This window comes from Cryptotermes secundus, unplaced genomic scaffold (assembly GCF_002891405.2).
Source record: "Cryptotermes secundus unplaced genomic scaffold, Csec_1.0 scaffold572, whole genome shotgun sequence".
Lineage (NCBI taxonomy): Eukaryota > Metazoa > Arthropoda > Insecta > Blattodea > Kalotermitidae > Cryptotermes > Cryptotermes secundus.
The window spans coordinates 528,795-550,435 of NW_019725849.1; the positions used below are offsets into that span (position 1 = coordinate 528,795).

A 21,641-nucleotide genomic window follows, 5' to 3' on the forward strand; every position below is an offset into this window, starting at 1 on the left:
TAAGCTAAAATTGCCTGTACTTATGTATGTAACCTTTAGACTTGTTCTGTATCCAAAGGTACTAACCTGCTTAGGATTTATAGAATGTAAATAAATTCAATTCAATTCAATTCATGTCCTGACTGGATGGCAACTGGCTCACAACTAACTAAACTCTAGACTTGTCCTGCTCATAACACCTCAGCACAGACCACACAGAAAACACCTCCCAACAGTTTTTCTACTACTGCAACATGCAGCTGCCACATGGACAGCATAGAGAACACTGCTTCCCCATCATCCATTGGTGCATGTTAGGAATCCACTGAGGCCACTACCTAGCAATGGCTGTTGTTTACAGAATCATTACTTAGCAACAGATCTACATGCTACAATATTTATATATATATATATATATTGTGACATGGCAAACCGTTGTTGGGCAATGGGATGTGGAATGAGTTACCACAAAGACAGACTCTTCATAAATGGTCGGTTGCCAAGTTGCACAACAGTGGAACGAGGTTATGCAACAGTAAGAAAAACGGTGTTTCTCCGTGCCGTGCCTAGCCGAGCCGAAGTGCGCTGGTTGCTATGCAGCGTTCCCCAGCAACGCCTATGTAAACACGGCGATTATGTAACAGGGCAGCGAGGTGCGTTCTCTGATATCCGACTGAGGGTTTATAAGAGAGACTGGAATGCCTGGGGAGTTCAGCAATGTGACTTTGACTCTGACTTGACTAAGGAGTGACACACCCGTGTGGAGGCAGGGTCAAATACCTCCACTGTGACCCTGCGAGTTGTAGGAGGCAACAAAAAGGGAAGTCTCGAATCTGAGACAGTAAAATATGGTCACAAGTACTAACGGCCTTGGACCCAAGAAAGACTGTGCTCGCAAGGGCCAGCAGTACATACAAAAGACAGACCTGTCTTCTTGTCAGAGATGGTGCCCCACAGAAACAAGAGTGTAACTGTCAAACAGTAATAAATACTTGGTCATGAGCTCCAGATGGGACTCGACACCAAGACTGACTGACTGACTGACTGACTGACTGACTGACTGACCGTCAGTCGCAATGTGACTTTGACTTTGACTTGACTAAGGAGTTCAGTTGAAATATAGCAGCAGTTGTGGGAAAAAGAACCGAAGGCGGGGTTAGAAGATTTTATGTGTGATAATCAGTGATAGTGTGCAATAACTAACAAGTCAGCCAGTGAAGACTTACCGTGTGACTTCAAGACTTTATGTGTGCTGTAGTACAGTTAGTATTTGGAGTATTTGGCGAGTATTTGAAGTGAGTGTGAGACAGCCACGGGAAGAAGAATGGAATGCGTGTTATACTGAAGATAGCGTGAAGAGATAGTGTGTAGGGTTTGTAAAGTGTGTAAAGCCACAAGAGTGTCATAAGTAATTGTAGTTACAATCTGTAAGTGGTTAATAAACCCAAGTAACAATCTGAACGGCGTCTTCAGTAGACATGCACGTCACAATATATATATAGAGAGAATATACTCCTGATTACCTGCGTTAATATAGGAAAAAAAGATGTGCAAATAATAGAAAAATATGGATAATTCTAGTTCCAGGTGTGATCAGAAGACCATGGTGGCTGTCGAAAATTGAAATTCTGGGATGCATATAATGTCAAATTTGTTCACTTATCTCGAAAACTGTAAGGCACGTAATGTAATGTGTTCCTTTTTTTAAGACTTTGGTTCAAAACATGTTTTGCTGCACTAAAATTTTGGTGGCTTACGCTTTAGCTATGCATAGAAATGCGCACAGATTTCCACGTACAGTGGCAGTTAGAACTGTCTGGTTTATACAGAAACTGATAAAGATTGCCAATTATTCGTAAGATCATGAAACATCAAATTTCATGAGAATCTGTCTAGCAGTTCCTGAATTGTTCCATGTGTGCAGATAAATGGACAAACTGAGCAAACTATATAAACATTCTGCAGAGTAGCCAATACTTCAGAAGGCGCCCAGATAAACAGTAAACTGGATAATCAACAGGGATAATCACAAGTGTATTGTATTACATATCTTATACATCATAACTACCGTCATTAATTCATGTTAGCAATATTATGTAAAGCAATTACATTATGCTGCTGCCACCACATCAGTTTTTCAACCCTCCTGGTGCTTCCCAGACAGTGATAGGAAGGTTACCCATGCCTCGATGAAATGCCAGAGATAGGTTACCTGCTGTGAAGCCATAGACTCACGCCGGCTGGCTGCAGCAAATGGTAACTGGTACAGTGTACTGCGGTACTGTGGAGGTACCATTTGCATGGATACTGGTGAGACGATACTGTCTCGTCGCACCACCCCTGTTATCGTCTCCACCTGCATAGGCTGGGGAGCTGTGCCTGACACTGGAAACGACATGCTGCTCAGAGCCTGTCAGAGGTGAAAGGTCACAGTGTAATTGGTCTAAACAGTTAGCAAACAGCAGCAACATGCTATCATGATGCACTATGCTACTGATGTGATGCACTGATCTACTGCTGACCAATATTCTACATGACATTGACTAAAAGAAGCTGAGATGAGACTGTAAGACGTACAGAAGGAGGAAGAAGAAAAGGAAAGGAAAGGAAATTTAAAAATAAAGAGAGAACATAAAGATTCACCAATGAATAAGAGAATACAATAGCCTGGATACATTCTGAGAATAAATACCAAAGCTTTAGAATGTGAAGCTAAATGTAAAACGTCCAAGAGGAAGACAAAGATCAAGATGGGAACAACAGTTTAGGAAAGATATCACACAGAAGGAAAGAAGAATAAGGGAGAAAATTAAGAAGGAACAGCTTTGGGAAGACAGAAACAGATGAACAGGTTTTGCTGTTACATAAGCCACATAATTGGAAATGTCAAATGAAGATGACAAACAATAATAATTTTCTGCATGATCAAGAATGAACTGACTGCAGTGTGATGACACTTGCTCTCCACACTATTCATAATGAGGTGTGCTGCAGGTCAAGACACAGAGTGGTCATAAAACAGAGGAAGTACGCAGCAAACAATATACAACATTGTATTAGCTTCTAAACTTTTACTGAAAGTTGGCTCTACTGGTAAGGCTGCTGCTGACTTGTATTCTAGCTGAATCTTTACTGGGGCACCGATATCCTGACTGAGCTTCTTCATGGTTTTCCTCATGCCCTCCAGGCAAATTCCAGGACAGAAGTTTTAAATTAGGCCACAATCACTGCCTTCCACATTCTTTCAATTCACTGTTCACCCATCATTCACACATTCAAGGCTATACAATCTGAGCTACAGTTAGCATCATTAAATAAAAAAATTACCACTTTTCTAATTTATGTACCGTCAGTATGTCAGTGAGGGATCATGGCTAACTTACAGCTCCACTTGCCTGGAGGGACAGAGGCAAACCACAAACATCCTGAGTGAGGTTGTCCTGCTGCCAGCTAACTTGCAGAACCGTGCAACTCCAAAATGTGACATAAGTGGTATCACTATGCTAACTTACTCAGTGTAGTGCACTTCATATCAACACAGTGAAACATGGATTTTATGTTTCTGAATGGACCATTTAAAATACTTACTTACTTACTCATGGAGCTGAGTCCTTCTGGAGGAGCCACCAATTCTGCAGCTACTCAAGAATTTCCCAGCATTTTATGGAACCCAAAATTCATTACCGTGTTCACAAGAGCCCTATCCTGAGCCAGATCTATATAATCCATACCATCCCATCCTTACATTGTAAACCACAAGAGAATTAAAATATTACCCACAAGCAATGATGTATAATATGGCAAAACTATTTGTGTAATAGGCCGTGGAGGCCCACAGAGTTCTGGCACATCAAGGCTCCCACATTTTCTAGATGATTGGCTCACAGATGGTGGTGAGGTTGTCAGCCTTATGTGCCAGCTGCCCCCTACCACCAGGAACATTCCTGGTACTCATTTCTGTTAGAAGCTGAGTCAACACCCTCCTATGGGCCTCCATGGCCTGTTACAGGAATAGCTGTAGCCGTCAACCCCAGGACACAGAGTGGCTGGAAGGATTAGGACAATTGAAAAATCCAGTTACCTCATTGGGAATCAAACCTGCAACCTTCCAGCTTGTAGCATTGTGCCTCAACCAGCTATGCTATTGTGTATTACTTTATTCATGTACACTGTCTGCAGCTCAGATGTTATAGCATCAAATGGCAGGCCTAATGAATTGATAAGGATGATGAAAGACGGATTATAGACAAATGGACGCTAATGTTCATACAAATGTTCGTTACATCACATAATTTGTATGAATGGTGCATCAAGTGATGACAGCAAGATGCAGCTTCCTTATTCCCAGTTTTGTTCATGTTCAATCAGAATCTGCATAATGAGATTTCTTATGCTCTTTCTGCACACAAAGATGAATTTGACAGTATACACCATTTTCGGACATCATGCTTTGCAGTCTGGTAGATGGGTACAAATGTTTCAGAGGAAGAAGCCGACTCAATCTTCAGGACAGAAGATGAATATGGAGGCAGTATATTCCTCCATAATATTTGTACTCATCTATCAGAGTAGACGGCGTCACATCCCAGAAAACTGCAACAGTAACATCCACTTCCACAAGAACCCCAAACCTTGTATCACATGCCAATGCTGGCCATGTTGCATGGCAGTTAAACATGGACATAGCTAAGAGAAATGAAACTGTCCATCTAAGATCTGACATTTCCATGGAAACAGTTTTGGCACCGCATATTCTAGCGGGTACCAACGTGTCAAGGAATATGGTGTCTCCATTTTTGACCTGGAGACAGAGCCACAACCAAGATGCAGACAATACAAAAACTTTCCTTGTCAATACAGCGAACACACTCCTTAAAGCTGCCTTAAGCACAAATGTCAAGATGAGAGGATGAACTGAGCACGATTGGGAAAGGACACAGTTATACTGTCCATCTGTGAAAAAAGAAATGTCTTAAAAGCCAATATTATCAATACTGACTGAAATGAACTAAAAAACTAAACTCTGTGGTCTTAGTCTGCAAGCAAACTATACTGACTGAGCACCCACCGCTTGTCGGCGAAGTTAGTGCCAATTTTTGAGGACAGAGAGTGTCACGTGGTCAGTGCAACAGATCCCCACGGCCGTTAAACTCGGTTTTCTAGACTTGAGCAGCTATTTTCCCATTCAAGTACCTCCTCAATTATGCTCACAAGGATGAGTGGACCCTGTTCCAGACCTACTACTTCTCAGAAAATCAGGTAGCGCCGGGAATCGAACCCGGGACCTCTGGATATGTAGCCAGGAACTCTGACCACTATAAAACTGAAATACACAAACTAAATACTATTATGACCGTTACTTATGAATAACACTTCGGTGACTGTCAAATTTGGGTGAAGTCTTATAATTAATTCATTCACTGATGACATGACAGTGGGTATGAAACAAAGCAGAATTAGCATGTTAGATCTTCTTTAAAGCATCCATTTTATGAGGGTCATCTAGCAACCATGCCCCTCACTCTCAGTCAGCTGGGGAATCTGTGAGGGACAGGCAGAGATTTAACAGTATCAAAGGGAATGATCTGTTCTGTTGCACCCAACAGTAATGCAAGCTGCTGTATTCATGTCAGGAACTACTGTAAAGATGATATGTTTGGAGGGAGTCCCACAGAACTCACTGTCACCTCAGTGTACCTTCCATACAATTCAGAGGAACCACTGCCAACCAGAAAGCTGAGGGACATTATCAACTACCGCAGCAGCAGGACAGAGCAGCTCATCACTGGATCCGACAGAAATGCATACCGCATCATATGGGAGAATACAGGCACCGATCCTAAGAAGTAAGCCTGATGGAATATCTGGTATATTCAAATATGAATATTCTTCATCAAGGTAATAAGCCTGCCTCTGTGACCCACAATAGGGAGGGCATTATCGATTTGATACTAGTGACAAACAAAATAGGAAACCTCTAAGCAACTGACATGACCCTGATGAGCCTTCTGTATCAGATCACAGGTACATATATTTTCAAACAGGTAACACAGCTATGGTTACTTAGAGATCCCAAGAGAGCTGACTGGGAGTCACAGAAAGATGATCTAATGGTAAGTCTTAAGATTATGTTGCAAAAATTTGTTATGTATTAAGACACAGATCTGGATTTTAATCAGCTACAACAATCCATCACCTCACCTTATCACCAAAATTGTCCAGTGAGGACCACTGGCTCGCCAAAGAAGGTACTTTGGTGGAATAAGGAGCTGAGTTGGCTGAGGGTCAAAACAAGAGGGCCCTTTGATACAGCCAACAGGAAGGAAAACCAGACACCAATAAGAAGGCCCTCATCTATAATAACAAAGATAGGAAAGCCAAAAGGACCTCAAGGAGCAGGTGCTTTACTCCCCAGGAAAATTATTTAATTAATTCCTGGCACTTATTTCTGTTAGAAGCTGAGTCGACCCCAGGGCCATAGTGCAGCTGGAAGTATTACATCAATTGAAGAAATCCAATGACCTCATCAGGACTTGAACCCATGACCTTGCAGCTTGTAGCATAGTATGTCAACCAACTATACTACTGCATGCCCCGCGCTCTATACTTAGAACCATGGATATACGTATTACTATGGCTTGGAGGAAGGTAAACTCGACATTCAAACAAACATATGTACATGAAAACTGACTGTACTAAGGCCAATGCTTATCATCCTATCAGCCTGCCACCTTCTCTTTAGGAGACAATGGAGAAGTAAGTAGATAAGCATGTGGTATACTGAGGGAGTAGCCTCCACAGCAATACCAGTATGCCTACCATTCCATAAAATCCACTGTGGTAACCTGAAGCCAGAATTCTATCCAATGCAAGGAAACAGACTTAGGAGCCTTCCTTGGTATAGAGGGAGCTCCTGGGACTCTCCCTTGCTGCAATGATACAGGACACTGAAAGGCATGGCACTAAGCCTGACATTTGCAGGTGGATCTGCTCTGTGCTGGAGAGCAGGAATATAATGACCACATTCACAGGAGAACACCTGAGTGAGCCTACAGCTGGAGAATGTCTGCAGGGGTGTGTGTTATCACCTCTTCTGTGGAGTCTAGTCATGGACAAACTTTAACAAAGACTCAATGATGGTGACTGTTACACAACAGCATATGCAGATTATATTGAAATCCTAATCACTGCAAAATCCATCAGATTGTGTAAGAGGTGCTATAAAGAACTCTGGGCATAGTCCAGCAGTGGTGCAATAAGACATATTCATCTATCAATCCTAACAAGACAGGAACATAACATAACATAAAGCGATTTAAGAAACCAACTATCTTCAGCAAAACACTCCAGCTATCCAATGGGAGTTCATATCTTGGACTAACTTTAGACAAGGGGCTGACACAGAAGAAGCAGTTGGATAAGGTAATGAAGAAGGCCTACAGAGCATTTTGGACTTGCATAGGCAACATTTGACAACTTGGGGCTTGAGACAAAAGGTGATGCATCAGGTATGTACATTATGGTTGTATGACCCACCAAGTGGGACTAGTCTGGTATACAGATGTTTTCAAGACAAATGAAGCCACTGGTGTGGAGTGTATGGTTTTGGTAGGAGGAAGAAGCTTGGGCAATACACCATAGTGTTCCAGGTGGAAGAGTATGCTGTCAAGGCATGTAGAAGTTGAGATTCTAGATAGGGGATACAGAAATATCTGTATTCTATCAGACAGTCAAGGCGCAATCAGAGCACTTACCACATCAACACAAACTGTTCTGGGACTTCCACCAATCCCTTGTGAAACTGGCTGAACATAGCAGAGTTCAACTGACATGGGGGTTGGATCACAGGGGTACTGAGGGTAATGAAATTGCCGATCAACTGCCAAGATTGGGATCTGAATGTCCTTTTATTTGACCTGAACCAGCGTGGGGCAGCTCAGCTCAGGTAGAAAGAAGGTTGTCAGGGACTGGACAACCAGAGACCATAAAAGATACTGGAAATCCTTAACATGACTCAAAACATGCAAAGGGTTTCCTACAAGGACTCCTGACAAAAAGATCTATGGCACTAATAAAACTAAACAGGAACCAGCTGCAACATGTATGATGGACTGTTTATAGAACAGTCTCCTGAAAGGACACCTTTACAGATTAGGACCAAGCAACAATCTCATGTGGGGTATAGCTTATGTAAGGTTTCATCAACTGGGACATTACTTTATGGAACCTGTTAAGCAATGTACTAAACTTCGTTCATAGTGTTAGATTGGTGGAGGGCTGAACAAAGGAGGATGAACAATGGATTGCTAGATGGTCACAGCAAATGGGCTGGTGCAGCCCATCATTATTCAGTCTTCCACTAAGCCTCTCCTCCTCAATTTCCTCCCATGCACTTCAGTCCCATCATNATCTTCCACTAAGCCTCTCCGTCTCCATCTTCCCAAAGCCTCTCCTCCTCAATTTCCTCCCATGCACTTCAGTCCCATCATGATCTTTATCTTTTTTTAGGCATTTTCCTTTCAGTTTCATGTTCAAAATCTTCTCTGGGATTCTGTGTTCATTCTTAAAATGTATCCATATCATCTTATGACACTACTTAGTAATTTGCTTTCTTCATGTTCTCTCTATTTTACATATGCATGTGCAAAGTAAAAATATAAATGTTCTCAATACTGACTATGACTGGTGTGAATAAGATTTCCTGAGAATGAGCAAGACGTGTTAATAATACTCATCTAACCAGCTCTGTAAGGAAAGAAGGCAAGAGATTCAAATGCAATATGAGCATAAACAACTGCAGTGTGATACTGCTGCACCAACTGTGTTAGCTAGTACACTGTAATGCTCTATGCCATCTGCATGTCAGATCAGTCACACATCTGACAGCTGGTCTGCCTATCGTTTGGTTCAGATGCAGTTAATGAACCTTTAAAAACCATGTGTTTCATTACTGCAATGCTGTATGCACATTGCATTGAAATTCTGCAGCCCTCCCCCCCCCCGGGCCCAGAATTAAGATCTGGCTGCCAACCCCACAATACAAGGAGATTAATATCCACAATTACTGAACCATAAAAGTTAAAACAATGGATCTCAACGCTTCCAGTGCATTTGAAGGGGCAGCTACAGCATGCAGACAGCACCATGCGAAACAAAAGTTATTAGAGTGATATTTACTGCAGTGCCAGCCTGGTCCATGAGTTGCATAGCCTCAACAGAGGGAAGAGACACAGTCTGTCAGTATCACATTTTACAGTAATGCAATACATCATTGTAACATTCAATAAAATCTGACGTTCTCACAGCGATAAGTATTAAGACCACAGTCTTCTGACATGTGACACATTGTAATTTAGTTAACTACCAGTATCAATGTTCAAAAGAAAACAGATGCCTCCATTTTCAGTGTAAAAGAGTGAAAATCTCTCTTCTCTCCTTTTCTTCTTCTTACTCTTCTTCCCTCTGCTGGCAAAAGAGCTCTTCATAGAGCCGCTGGTCCCCATGTGTTCACTCGCAGATCCTTCCTCTCCTGCATCACATACCATTCCTTCCTGCTAGGTGCACTGTTCTATCCTGAAGATGGAGACAGCACATGTCTCAAAACAAATCACCCATCTACCAAACTACGTAGTGTCACATTCCAGAAGACTGTGACCTTAAGGCCTTAAGGCATATGATGCATATCCACATGTAAGACAACGTCCCCTTTCTGGTTTCATCACATGTTTGTGTAACAGAAACTGTTCCTGTTCTGATTTGCCCTTTGCATGCCACTGAAATTGAACAGAATGGTACTTCACAAAGTCAATAGAAAGTCCGTCCAGTGTAACAATTTGTAGGTCACTTCTTTATCACTTCTGCCTTACATGTTTCGGTTTAATACAACCATCATCAGAGGCACATAGTACAATCATGAAAACACTGTCGTTGTTTAAGATGTACACAGTTATGTTTGCTGCGTGGACGCTGCTGCAGTACACAACACACAGCACATAGGAAACATCTAACCATAAGCCATACAACCTCAAGCTGACATCTCCCATCTTCGGGATGAATTAACAAGGAGGAGCTTAACATTTTACATCAAATGTTTTAAATTTTTAAATATTTTAACATTGGCGTTTTAACTTGAGGGCAGTTTCGGATGGAATGTGAGAATTGATAGTGCATTCAACAATCCTAGCAAGTGTTGTGCTTTTACACGTCGACATATTGTAGCAGCGTCCACGCAGCAAACATAACTGTGTACATCTTAAACAACGACAGTGTTTTCATGATTGTACTATGTGCCTCTGATGATGGTTGTGTTAAACCGAAACATGTAAGGCAGAAGTGATAAAGAAGTGACCTACAAATTGTTACACTGGACGGACTTTCTATTGACTTTGTGATTGATAGTGTAACGGACCAAAATGAAACAATTCAGAATGGTACTTACTCAGCTACTTATTTTCAATCTTATTACTGTAACTTTTGTAAATGATTCAATGGCTGTGTAGTAATTGCTGCACTGTCATATTTTAGTAACTTGGGGAGGTCATTCCTTATTAAATCAACACAAATCATGACCAAATTCCCCACAAATGAATGATTTTTTGTGAGAGAGTAGTTCCAGTTGAGACTAGTCCAATTTTACTTCTCTATGGCCACTATATTTTGGACATTGGACATCCAAAGTTTTCAACAACCTTTTTCTTGGGGGGGGGGCACAAGTTGTCGCAGAAGTGGCACACCTACTTCCCTAATTGAGACTGAGAGCTAATTTTATGCTTGTCTTGAAGCTAGTAAGGATCAATTTCCAGTGACCTATATCAAGCACAGTGCTAGCACAGACAGGCATTTTTAGGCAAATACCTGGCAGAATTAACTTCCCTAGATTTTAATGTTCTATAACAGAAATCCTAAATTATGTAGCATGAATGGAAGCACTTAACACCAAACCAGAAGGAAATAGGAGAGTGGGAAGACCAAGGTTAAGATGAGAAGAATGTGTGTGGCAGGACATAAGAATTTTGGGTATAAAGAAATGGAGGAATGTAGCATCGAATGGAGAAGAATGGCGAGCAATCCTGAGGAAGGCCAGGGCTCACAAAGGACTGTCGTGCCAGTGATTATGATGATGATGATGATGAATGGAAGCACTATGCAACTTAGAAACATCTCACCTACTACACTGAGGTGACAGAAATATTAAACGTAAGGAACAATGTGACTACCGAGTAAGATGAAAACTAATGGCGGCACAGTGTGCTGCTCAGTAACCTGTCAAGTACTATGACACAACTGTGCAAAGGAACAAGATGGAATAAAGCAACAGCCACTGGCTATAGGTGGGATGAGCAGTGTTCAATTCCAAGCAGGGGTAAGGGCTTAGTTTCTTGTCACCAAGTTCAGATTAGTTCTTGGGCCAAATCATACAACCGGAACTTGGGTTAAAGAGGTTGGAGCATGAAGCTGACCACTCACATCCAACTACAGCAAAGGTCTAGTTTTCATTTACTCAGGGTTTATTTAACAATGCTGTAAGTAGCCCAAGAACAACAGAATACCATCAAATGTTAGGGTGAATAGCAAATAATGAATCAGAAGGGATGTGGAAGGAAGCAGTCATGGTTTAATTTGAGGTATTATCTTGGCATTTGCCAAGAGAGACTGAAGAAAACCACAAACACTTTGGTCAGCCTAGAGGGTGTGCCAGCTGGGGCTTGAACCTTGCTTGTAGAATATACGTATGTTAAGTGTGCTGCTAGTTCAGCCAAGCTGCTTGGTGCCAAGTACACGGAATGCATAAAACTACATCTTCATTTCTCCTGTAAACTTCCACACACAGGGCCTGGCACAGGTTTTATATAACAGTTTTGCATTTTCATCTTCATTTCAGCTTCTTAAAATAATCTTATTCATCCCAGAAACAGGAAAAAGTTTCCTCTGAAATGTCAGTACCCATTTACCATGCTGCACTGTATCGCATCTCAGAACATCCTCATACTATGACAGAGCAATGAAACTGACATGAGTTGCACACATGGGGGGAAATACCATCACAGAATTTCAGTTAGGGCAAGAAATGAAGGCACAGTTGGGAATATCAACAAATCTTTTAACAATATGAGCGTCATTAAACTGGATTAGGATATTATCAGATAGCAATCACCTAAAGTATTGAACTATCACCCTATTTCTTGCAGTTACCGTGCAGCACACCACCATAAAGCATCACTTCAACTTTTAGAATTTAGGCATGTTACTCTTAAAACTGTTCCAATATTTCAGCACATACTGCAGTTTCCATCTCTGCAGTGAGTGTATCTTGTTACACTAACTAGAACGGCCCGGGTTCGATCCCGGGTCTGGTCAAGTGGGATTTGTGGTGGACAAAGTGGTGCTGGGGCGGGTTTTCTCAGAGTACTTCGGTTTCTCTTGCCAATCTTCATTCCAGCAAATTATCGATCACCATAATCACTCAGGGCAGGTACAGTAGGCCAACCAGTGGCCGCTGTGCCGAGTGGACCCTGCTGGACTCCACCCCCCACTAAGTGAATTAAAAAAAGAATTACACTAACGAGAAAGAGTGGTATACACATTTGTTATCACTCAACAGAACATAATTTCCTCCTTTTCACAAACTGCACAAATTTCAAGGACTAAAACAAATACTGAAAGGGATATCATTTTGGAGAGTGATTACTGAAGGAACCTCAACTGGCAGTGAAAGTGAGCTTGCTCAAGACACAGCAGAGGCAGTGGGTACTTCTCTACCTATCCATTAGTCGTGACAAGTGTTATTGAGAACACCTCACACAGCATGGTTAAAATGTGCCAGAGCTCTGTCATGCATTTACCACATTCATGTTCTGACTACCACTGATACATCTTCCAGTAGCTTTGACAGATCACATAAGACAAGATTTCATTTTTTCTAATTTGCTTAGTGGGGGGTGGAGTCTAACTGGGTCCACTCGGCACGGCAGGCACTGATTGGACTATTGTACCCTGCCCCGGGTGATTATAACGATGGAGAATTTGGTAGAATGAAGATTGGCAGGGGAAACCGAAGTACTCGAAGAAAAACCACCCCAGCGCCACTTTGTCCACCACAAATCCCACTTGGCCAGACCTAGGATTGAACCTGGGCTGCCGCGGTGGGAAGCCAGCGACTAACCGATTGAGCTATGGCACAGCCTCAGAGATCTCATTAGTGGTTGCCTGTAAGCCAACGTGGCGAAACATGCAGGCCTACCAAACACTCACCAACAATCCCTGACCACATATTAAAGCTAAACTACTGCTGGGGTCTACACAGCATTCTTTACTCTGTAACTCACAAATTAAATGTTTCCAGACGCATGTTGATATGAGCATTTTTTCTTGTTTTGGTGCTTGGAACGCCTGCCCAAAGTTTCTCCGCACCTTTCAGCTACACCCTGTGTGCGTGTTGTGTGTTTTGTGTTGTGTTGTGGTGTGTTGTTGTGTATTGTTGTGTGTTTTGTGTGTATTGTGTGTGTGATGAAGACAACCACTGCTTGGTAATGACTTGGTAAACAAGTCTCCATAATAATGAATAAAAATGCAATAGAGGAACTGTTCGAAACAGTGTTTTCCATTCAGTTCAACCCGAGGCTATATAGCGAGTTGCCATTAATGTGGGGCTGGTATCCAATAATGATCATGCTGGCTAGGACCAGCAGCAATTGCAAATGACAGACCCTTCTTCTCCTCAGAAAGGGTGCCCCACATCAACCCGCAACTGTCTGACAGTAACTAAAATCTGGTCTTGAGCCTCAGATGGGGGCTAGGCACCAACACAGACTGGTAGACTGACCGTTGATCATAACACAACTTTGACTCTGACTTTTGAGTTGCAGTCAGTAGTATATGATGGCAAAGAAAGACCAGTGAGTAGTCAGTGAAGGCTAAAGATGCCACGAATCAACAGTTAAGCCAGTTAGTTGCAAGACAGTCACCAGCCACTAAGAACGTTAAGCAGAGGATATTGTTCGAATCTGTTACCAGGCAATGACTGGTGAAAACACAGCAAACTGAGAAGACTTAGTTTGTGCTGTAGTGAGAAGAGTGCATGAATTAATGACAGCATTACAATTAATGGTAGTTACAATTTATAAGTGTCTAGTAAATCCAATTACCAATTCCAACCCTGTGTCTAGTCACTAACACATGACAACATATTTTTTATTTATTTAACAAATCTATAACATTTCTGGAAACAATATTTATACTAGGAAAGAACACAACACTATACAATTTGACATCACATTTTCTCTCAAACACAATTTACTGGAACATTCTGACAGGAACAGATCCAAAGATATTTAAATTTACTCAAACCTAGTTATTATATTAGTTAGAGCCTGACCAGGATCAGCAGGTTACAAGGTTTCAAGGGTTTGTGCAAGGTTAGTTCTGCTAAAATGAGAGGAGAAGGAGACTGAACCCCAGATCCATTCCTTCAGCATCATTCAGTTGTGCTGCAACACTCCTCAATCTTTCAATTACCACTCAAGTCATTTTCCAGCCAGTAAAAAGCTTACCTGTTTCAGATGATTCTTAAGGATTGTGCCTTCAGGTTCTGGAAGACTTGGCACATCTTCTGCAGAACCTGATGGAGGCGTGATCTTGTTTGAATCCAGATCTACAAGCCAGATATCATCTGGAAGCCTGAAACAAACAGCATGTATGAACCAAACTGACTGTAAGGCCAGTTTCTGATTCGTTAACTTTTTTAAGATATGAAACTATATGCCATAAAGTTATACAGCTCAAAACATATACTATAAAACTTCTTCAAATGGCATCCTGTGTGCCCTTGCAGCCAAGTTCTTTCTGTTGCAACAGCCCTTATTTTTATAACTTCTTTGGTGTACACAGATAAATAAAATACCTCTTCTTTTGTCACAGAGACACACAAGAAAGTATAAGGCTGTTTATGACTAAATGAAATTCTAGCACAATCTAGAAGCGAACTTTAAAACATCCTCGAACATAGTACAGCTGTTTGATCAGAGTGGCCGAACACATCTCAGGAACAATTTTATCTAAAAATGGGCTAACTAAAAATTGTAATGAATTTACTCTTCAAAAATTCATTTGCTACCATAATTTCATAAATATAAGTATCTGAATTTTTAAATGCCAAGACTGTATAGCTGCAACAGCTCTCAGTGCCATACTCCATAACTTTTAGCTGCATTAGACATTTGAAAGTATTCATACCTGAAGTTTTTCTTGTAAAGCAGGAAGCTGGCTGGGATGCCTATGACAAAGGGTGTGGGTGCCAGCAACAGCTGCAACAAGCAACAGTCATTCTGACACACACAATCACATCACATATTCCTCTGTGTGTGTTTCATTATGGACACAAGCCTTTTGTGACTTCCAGTTATGAACATATCAATCAAACTCAATATATCATCCACATTAAAGAGGTGAGAGGAAAGAGAGAATAATAAATGAAAAGGACACATTAAAGACAAATAAACTGGAAGACAAATTAATAAACAACAAACTAAAAGGGTATGGGCATCAGTATGTTTTAAGCGTCGAGACCAGCTCTGGGGCCCACCGCCCAGCCTCCTATCCAATGGGTACCACAGGCTTTTTCCCTGGGCGTAAAGAGACCGGGGCCTAAAGCTAACCACATACCTCCAGCTTGCCAAGGTCAAAAATGGAGCTATACGTCCACTCCCCCATGTCTTCACAGCATAGTGCTTAATTAATTAAGCACAGCCACAACTTTATTATATTTGTCTATTCCACATGACTGTGAATACATATCTATTTTGTGAAAGACCAAGATCAAGAAACTTTCATTCTGTCAATAATGGAAAGAGCTGGCCACAGTGCGAACACTGTCCCAACCCTCAGCATTCTGCACCCATCTGGTACTGCTGGGATGTGCCAGACACTTGGCTTTCATTTCTCTGCTCATGTAATGATTCTGTACCAATTGTGTGACAAACAATGGATCACATGGAACAATGATTTTGAAAGGCTGGATAAAGAAGCCCCCACCAATGGCATCTCCACCTTATCATGGTGGTGGGGTTTGAGAACTCCTGAAACCCTGAGAGCTATGCCGGCGGTAGCATAGCTACTGGTAGAGCCACCCATGCTGAACAGGTCAAAGGGTAGGAGCCAGACAGAGAGGGATACCCTGATCCTCCTGGTTGGGGGTTGGGTGTGAGGCTAACAACCTCACACTGTAAAAACTAAATTGTTCAGAAATCGGAGGAAAGCGTAGCCAGACAGACCTATTCATGACGACCTGGAAAATGTTTAAAGGATTTGAGAATTGGTGGCAGGACATAAGAATTTTGGGTGTAAAGAACTGGAGGAATGTAGCATCAAATGGAGTAGAATGGCGAGCAATCCTGAGGAAGGCCAGGGCTCACAAAGGGCTGTCGTGCCAGTGATGATGATGATGATGATGATGATAAGGAAGCAGTCCTGGCCAATTTTAAGAGAAAGATGTCACCAATGGTGATGGAAGTTTTACTGTGATCAGCAGAGAAGTTCAATGGGTTGTAGATTCCCATCACATCAAGCACATAAGAGAAATAAAAATGTTCTGCTCAGTTTCCAGAGACCTAACAGAGAACATACAAAGAAATTATGAAATTTAATCTGTACTTTTATAAATATTTTGACATGTTGCGCTAAGGAGAACCACCCCCCCCCACCAGCAGTGACGCGGCGGGTGAGTAAGCGCTCCCCTCCCACCCCTCAGCGGTAACTGAGCTCTCGCGTAATACGCGAGTAATAACCCCGCAATGCGCAACGCGCGGTGACGTCACGAGCGGAGCCGAAGAGAGCCGAGCGGAGCCGAAGATAGCCGAGCCCCGTAACCTGGCAACTACGCAATGCTAATCAACAGCGGTGACGTCACNGATACAAAGCTCCCCTACTGTCAACGTGTTACTACTGAAGACAGAGTGAACTGATTTGCGCATAGGGTTATAAGTCGTGAAACCCTGCAACAGTGTCGACAGATTAATGCGATTAGGGTTATAAAGTGTGAAACCCCGCAACTGTGTGATAAGTAATTTTAGCCGTTATTTGTAGATTGTTAAATAAACCCAATTAACCATCTCTACGGCGTCTTCGGTAACGTAAACACGTTACAATATGTATGAACGCCAAAAATGTTTTCTGGGACTGTACCGGTCATATATGGCTCACTTTCAGCAGAGAGTAAGAACTACTACTTATGCTGAATATGGCGATGCACTGTATCATACCTCTCTACTTAATGGCAATGCCCACGCTCATGCAACTGTTCACATTCTTGAACCCATGAGAATAGGTAATATGGCAGTGGTGGTAATTAATCTCGCTCTGGTCTCTGTAACAGTGATGTAATGTGTTTCGTTTGAGGTACAAACCGGATGTTTATATAATATAGTATGTAAATAAATTCAGTCTTTAAAGTGTTAAGTGAGAAAAGAAGCAGAAGAATGACTGACAGGTGAACTGAATACATTTTCCTTTAATGGAGTCAGGAAATCTGTGACAGTTGGACACATGACCTGAAGAACTGGGTGACTACATAAAAAAATACAGTCATTATAGTGACCAGGCTATGCTTGGACAAAGACAGAACCAGGATTCAATCCCAGCAGTTGTAGTGTTCCACTGGGTACCTGAGTTTCCTTTCCTGGCAGTAAAGTATCTGGGGGTGATACTGATCAATCATATCCATTAACTGCTAGGGATAAACAAAGACTGGAGATGCATGCCCACAGGAAGGGCAAGGCTTGCAAAGAGCAGTACTGCCAATTCTTTACCATTTTACCCAGAGAAATGAGGTATGTCCAACTACTGTACAGTTATTTTAACAAACATTACAATGAAACCGCTCCAAATCTTTTACTTGATTTTCAATTAAAGTGTTTTCTGGTGTAAACAAAATATTTTCCCCAAATAAATGAGCCTAAAATCATCCTCCATATTTCACAACAAAGATCAATGCTATATAACTAAACAAATACTGATTTCCGAGTATCTTATATTCATAAATAAATTAACATGTCATACAATTTCAGTGCACACTTTCCAACAGTGTACTGGCAACTGGTTGTAGGGACTGAATTGAATCATGGTAACTCCTAGTCGGCATGAGCCAAGAGATGAAGTTGGTGACTCTGAAATATAAGGCTGGAATATGAACCCCTTACACAACAATGCAAATTTCTGTAATCTGAAAATTTTATCTTCATTCTGGAATAAATTATTTCTTTGTTATAGCATAGATGGCAGAAAATTACAGGTGTGGGTACTCCATCTACAACAATAATACAGGCTGCTACCATGACTTCTAGAGCAATTCAAACATAAAACAGTGCATAATCCTGCTAAAAGTGCAGGCATAATGATGCAGGGGTTAACAACTATCACAACGCAATCTCCTGTTGCCAGCACTTATATTCACATTGAAGTATCAGGGATCATACAAATACCTGTTCAGCGCAGCTCATGCAGGTTGGCAAGAGTGGTATCACAGGAAACATGTACTCGAGAGGGTAGATCATGGTGACAAACGCCATGACAGACATGGAGAGTGCATTGTAGTCGCGAGACTGCAGTACGAGCTGTAACAAAATAAAATGGTGACTTCGGGGTGTCTAAACTCTAACCCCCACAGCAGACTGTAAATGAATACACCCCAAAATAGTAATACATTCCCTTATATACTGTTATCAATTGTATCTGTGTATGTAATTTGGAACAGCATTAAACCATTTGTCCTCCGCTGCCTCCTTCTTCAGATTTGGCGGTTTTCTCCATGATACTTGTACCTTTCCACTATTCTACAAGGCATCATTACTACATTCACCTGTGGCCATCTCTCACCAGTGAAAAGTATTGTGACACGAGGGCTCAGAGCCATAATTATGGAGCCAGAAGAGATGGCTGTTGTTGGGGAATGGTTCTGTAAACACATCTCCTTAGCAACGGATATGCATATGCAACAATAGAGAAGTGATGGAAGAGGTATTTTCTGTGGGGTCTGCCCCAAGGCTATATACAGGGAACCGAAACTAACAGTAAGTTGAAGCCCTTTATATATTTAATACATTCATTATCATGTTTAACATGTAAAATGTAAATATCCTTTATGTTATGACAAATGACTTACTATTACAGACAATGACTCTGACAAAACACAGACCCGTCCTCTTGTCAGAGAGGGCGCCCCATAATAACAAGCCCTAAGCTATCAAACAGTAACAAATATCTGGTCATGAGACCCAGATTTGGCTCGACACCAAGACCGACTGACTGACTGACTGACTGACTGAATGACCGTCAGTCCAATGTGACTGACTTGACTTTGACAGTGAGTGGTTCTAAGGGAGACAGTCTGAGTCTGACTACACGCATGGCAGCTGTCAGCCAACAAGGGCATGAGCCGCTGAACACAGAAGCCGATAAATCTACAATATTGAGAGCCATTTCCAGGTAATGCCTAGTGAAGAAACAACATACTGAGCACACTCTGTGCATGCTATAGCGAACTGTAAACAGGTGAATTAGCGACAGCACTATAATTACCTGTAGTTACAATTTATGTGTCCTATAAATCCAATTACCAATTCAAAACACATGCCTAGTCACTAAACATGTGACAGCATTTTTGTCAGGAAGTAATCCACTGCAACATGCTGCCCACAGTCCTGGTTATGCCTCTTCATCAGTGTTCAAATGCCTATGACTAAACAGAGCAGTTTCCCTCAACATCTAGAACTCTGAAGAGTTCTACCTTCCAGGATAAAACACCACGCAGATCTAGAACTCCATTTTCAGAATCACTTTTTCAAAAGATCTGCATGGTTTGAAACAGAACCGTGGGTACCTTGTTCTCCAGCAGTATCAGCATCAGCACTTTGAGGCAGATGTCCACACCCAGGAGCTCCAGTGGCAGGTGGAGGGGGAAGTCCACCAGAGAGAATCGTGTGTGGTCCGGCAGTGCAAAGATGAGTGCTGGATGGAGTGCGGGAGACAAGATTTCTACCTGCAATCAATAAAATGTATATGATTCATGCATTACAGCAATATCTATATCCTACCAACTCTCTGACCCAGTGTCAGGACAGAAGTACAGACATACCTCAACTCTTGTTTTCCCTGGTACCGGTACAGGAACGCTGAGCAGTCTGAGAATCCAAGTCTCAATCTCTCGCACGTCATGCAGAACAATGGAGGACATGCCTTCATAAGCACGTCCTGTTAGTACACTCCATACCGTGTCCCTGCACATCAATATTCAGTCATTCAACAGCAAATGTTTCCATTCTAATATAATGCTTAAAGACCATAGAAACCAACATCATAAATCCATTAGTTTACCTAGAGATTTGTCTGGAAGCACCCACACGTCGTGGCGATGTGTTCTCATTGCAGGCATCAATGAGTCTCTTCAGTATGAATAGGCACTCACGGAATATTGAGAAGAAAGGATGGTGTGACAGCAGACAGAGGGATGTCAGGGAGTGGTTCCGGACCCTCTGCAAAAGTCAGTAATGCCAACATGCAGACATGTTACAGAGTGATTTATTATGATCAGCAAGATTATTATGAAAGCAGCATGATGTGTTCATACAATCTGAAATACATGTCATTAAGTTGGAATAGAGTCAAGGGCCCTGTATCTTCCCAATACAGCAGAAGGGGGAGCTCACCAGATATGGTGGGGTGGTCAAAATATACTGAATTAGGACCAAAGGACCAGATATACAGAAGAAAACAGACACATGTCCTAAAGAAGAGAAGAGCTGAACTGTTGGTTACAGCTTGCTCATGTAACCCATACATGAAATTAAAACATAATGGAACAATTATAAATTTTACCCATAAGAGACTTTACAGAACAGAATGTTAAAAAATGAACTATACCACATTCCCATGAAGTACCAACATAGGTGAAAATGCTGCAGAAAGACATCTAAAAAAGCAAGATACCAGAGTGAAAGACTGTAGCAAGTCAAGTAATTGGTTGGCAGGAAATTTTGGATTCTATAGGATGCAGGAGGGGAATGCAAAAGTGAACCTCAATTCCCATTGGCTCACCATGATACAGAATGAAACAGGATCTCACACAAATAACACGGCAGAGATGGTGAAGAAATGGTACCACAACTTACTCACTGAACATTCTGTATAAACCAACAGATCTGAAGTAGATATTTTTGTGAAAATGTTTTAAGAAACACTCATCCAAATACAATTCTGCCTCACATTAATTGTCATGTATCAATACCTACTACATGCCATTGAAAAATGCTTCAAGCTGTAATGACTCACCTGTCTTCTTCGGCTCGCTCTTGGGGAGGGGGAGTGGGAACCCCCACTCTCTGAGTCATTGCTTGGGGCAGTTACTCCAAGCCGGGGGCCAGACAAGGAAGACTGTTGATGGAGACCATGCGATGTCTCCGAATCACGCCGACTTGATGGACAGTCTCGGTCTGAGTCGCTGGGAGCCATGTTGCTGCTGCGGTAGTCGCTGGTGGTAGGGTCATACCACAAGACACAACTATGAGACGGTCTTTCTGACCTACAATACACACTACAGCAAGCACTACATGGCAAGGGCAGAAATATGAGTCCTCTATCAGACAAACAGAATGCACAACCTGCAATACAAGCCA

The 21,641-nt window shown here is 41.9% G+C and overlaps 1 protein-coding gene across 20 annotated transcripts in view; it reads right to left on the reverse strand.

The window, feature by feature from the left end:
- The window catches only part of LOC111863784 (MAP kinase-activating death domain protein), a 121,350-nt gene that overhangs the window by 70,243 nt on the left and 29,466 nt on the right, over positions 1-21,641 (reverse strand). For 14 of the 20 annotated variants that reach the window (XM_033751192.1, XM_023850462.2, XM_033751193.1 and 11 more), the window contains exons 4-12: positions 21,298-21,526; positions 20,344-20,501; positions 20,105-20,246; positions 19,850-20,008; positions 18,453-18,584; positions 15,211-15,281; positions 14,529-14,655; positions 9,157-9,189; positions 2,192-2,389 (exon numbers count right to left, since the gene is read on the reverse strand). In XM_033751192.1, coding sequence (XP_033607083.1) covers positions 2,192-2,389; positions 9,157-9,189; positions 14,529-14,655; positions 15,211-15,281; positions 18,453-18,584; positions 19,850-20,008; positions 20,105-20,246; positions 20,344-20,501; positions 21,298-21,526 — 1,249 coding nt within the window. The remainder of the gene's footprint in view (positions 1-2,191; positions 2,390-9,156; positions 9,190-14,528; positions 14,656-15,210; positions 15,282-18,452; positions 18,585-19,849; positions 20,009-20,104; positions 20,247-20,343; positions 20,502-21,297; positions 21,527-21,641) is intronic. The other 6 variants (XM_023850474.1, XM_023850475.1, XM_023850473.1 and 3 more) reach the window with 3 other exon arrangements.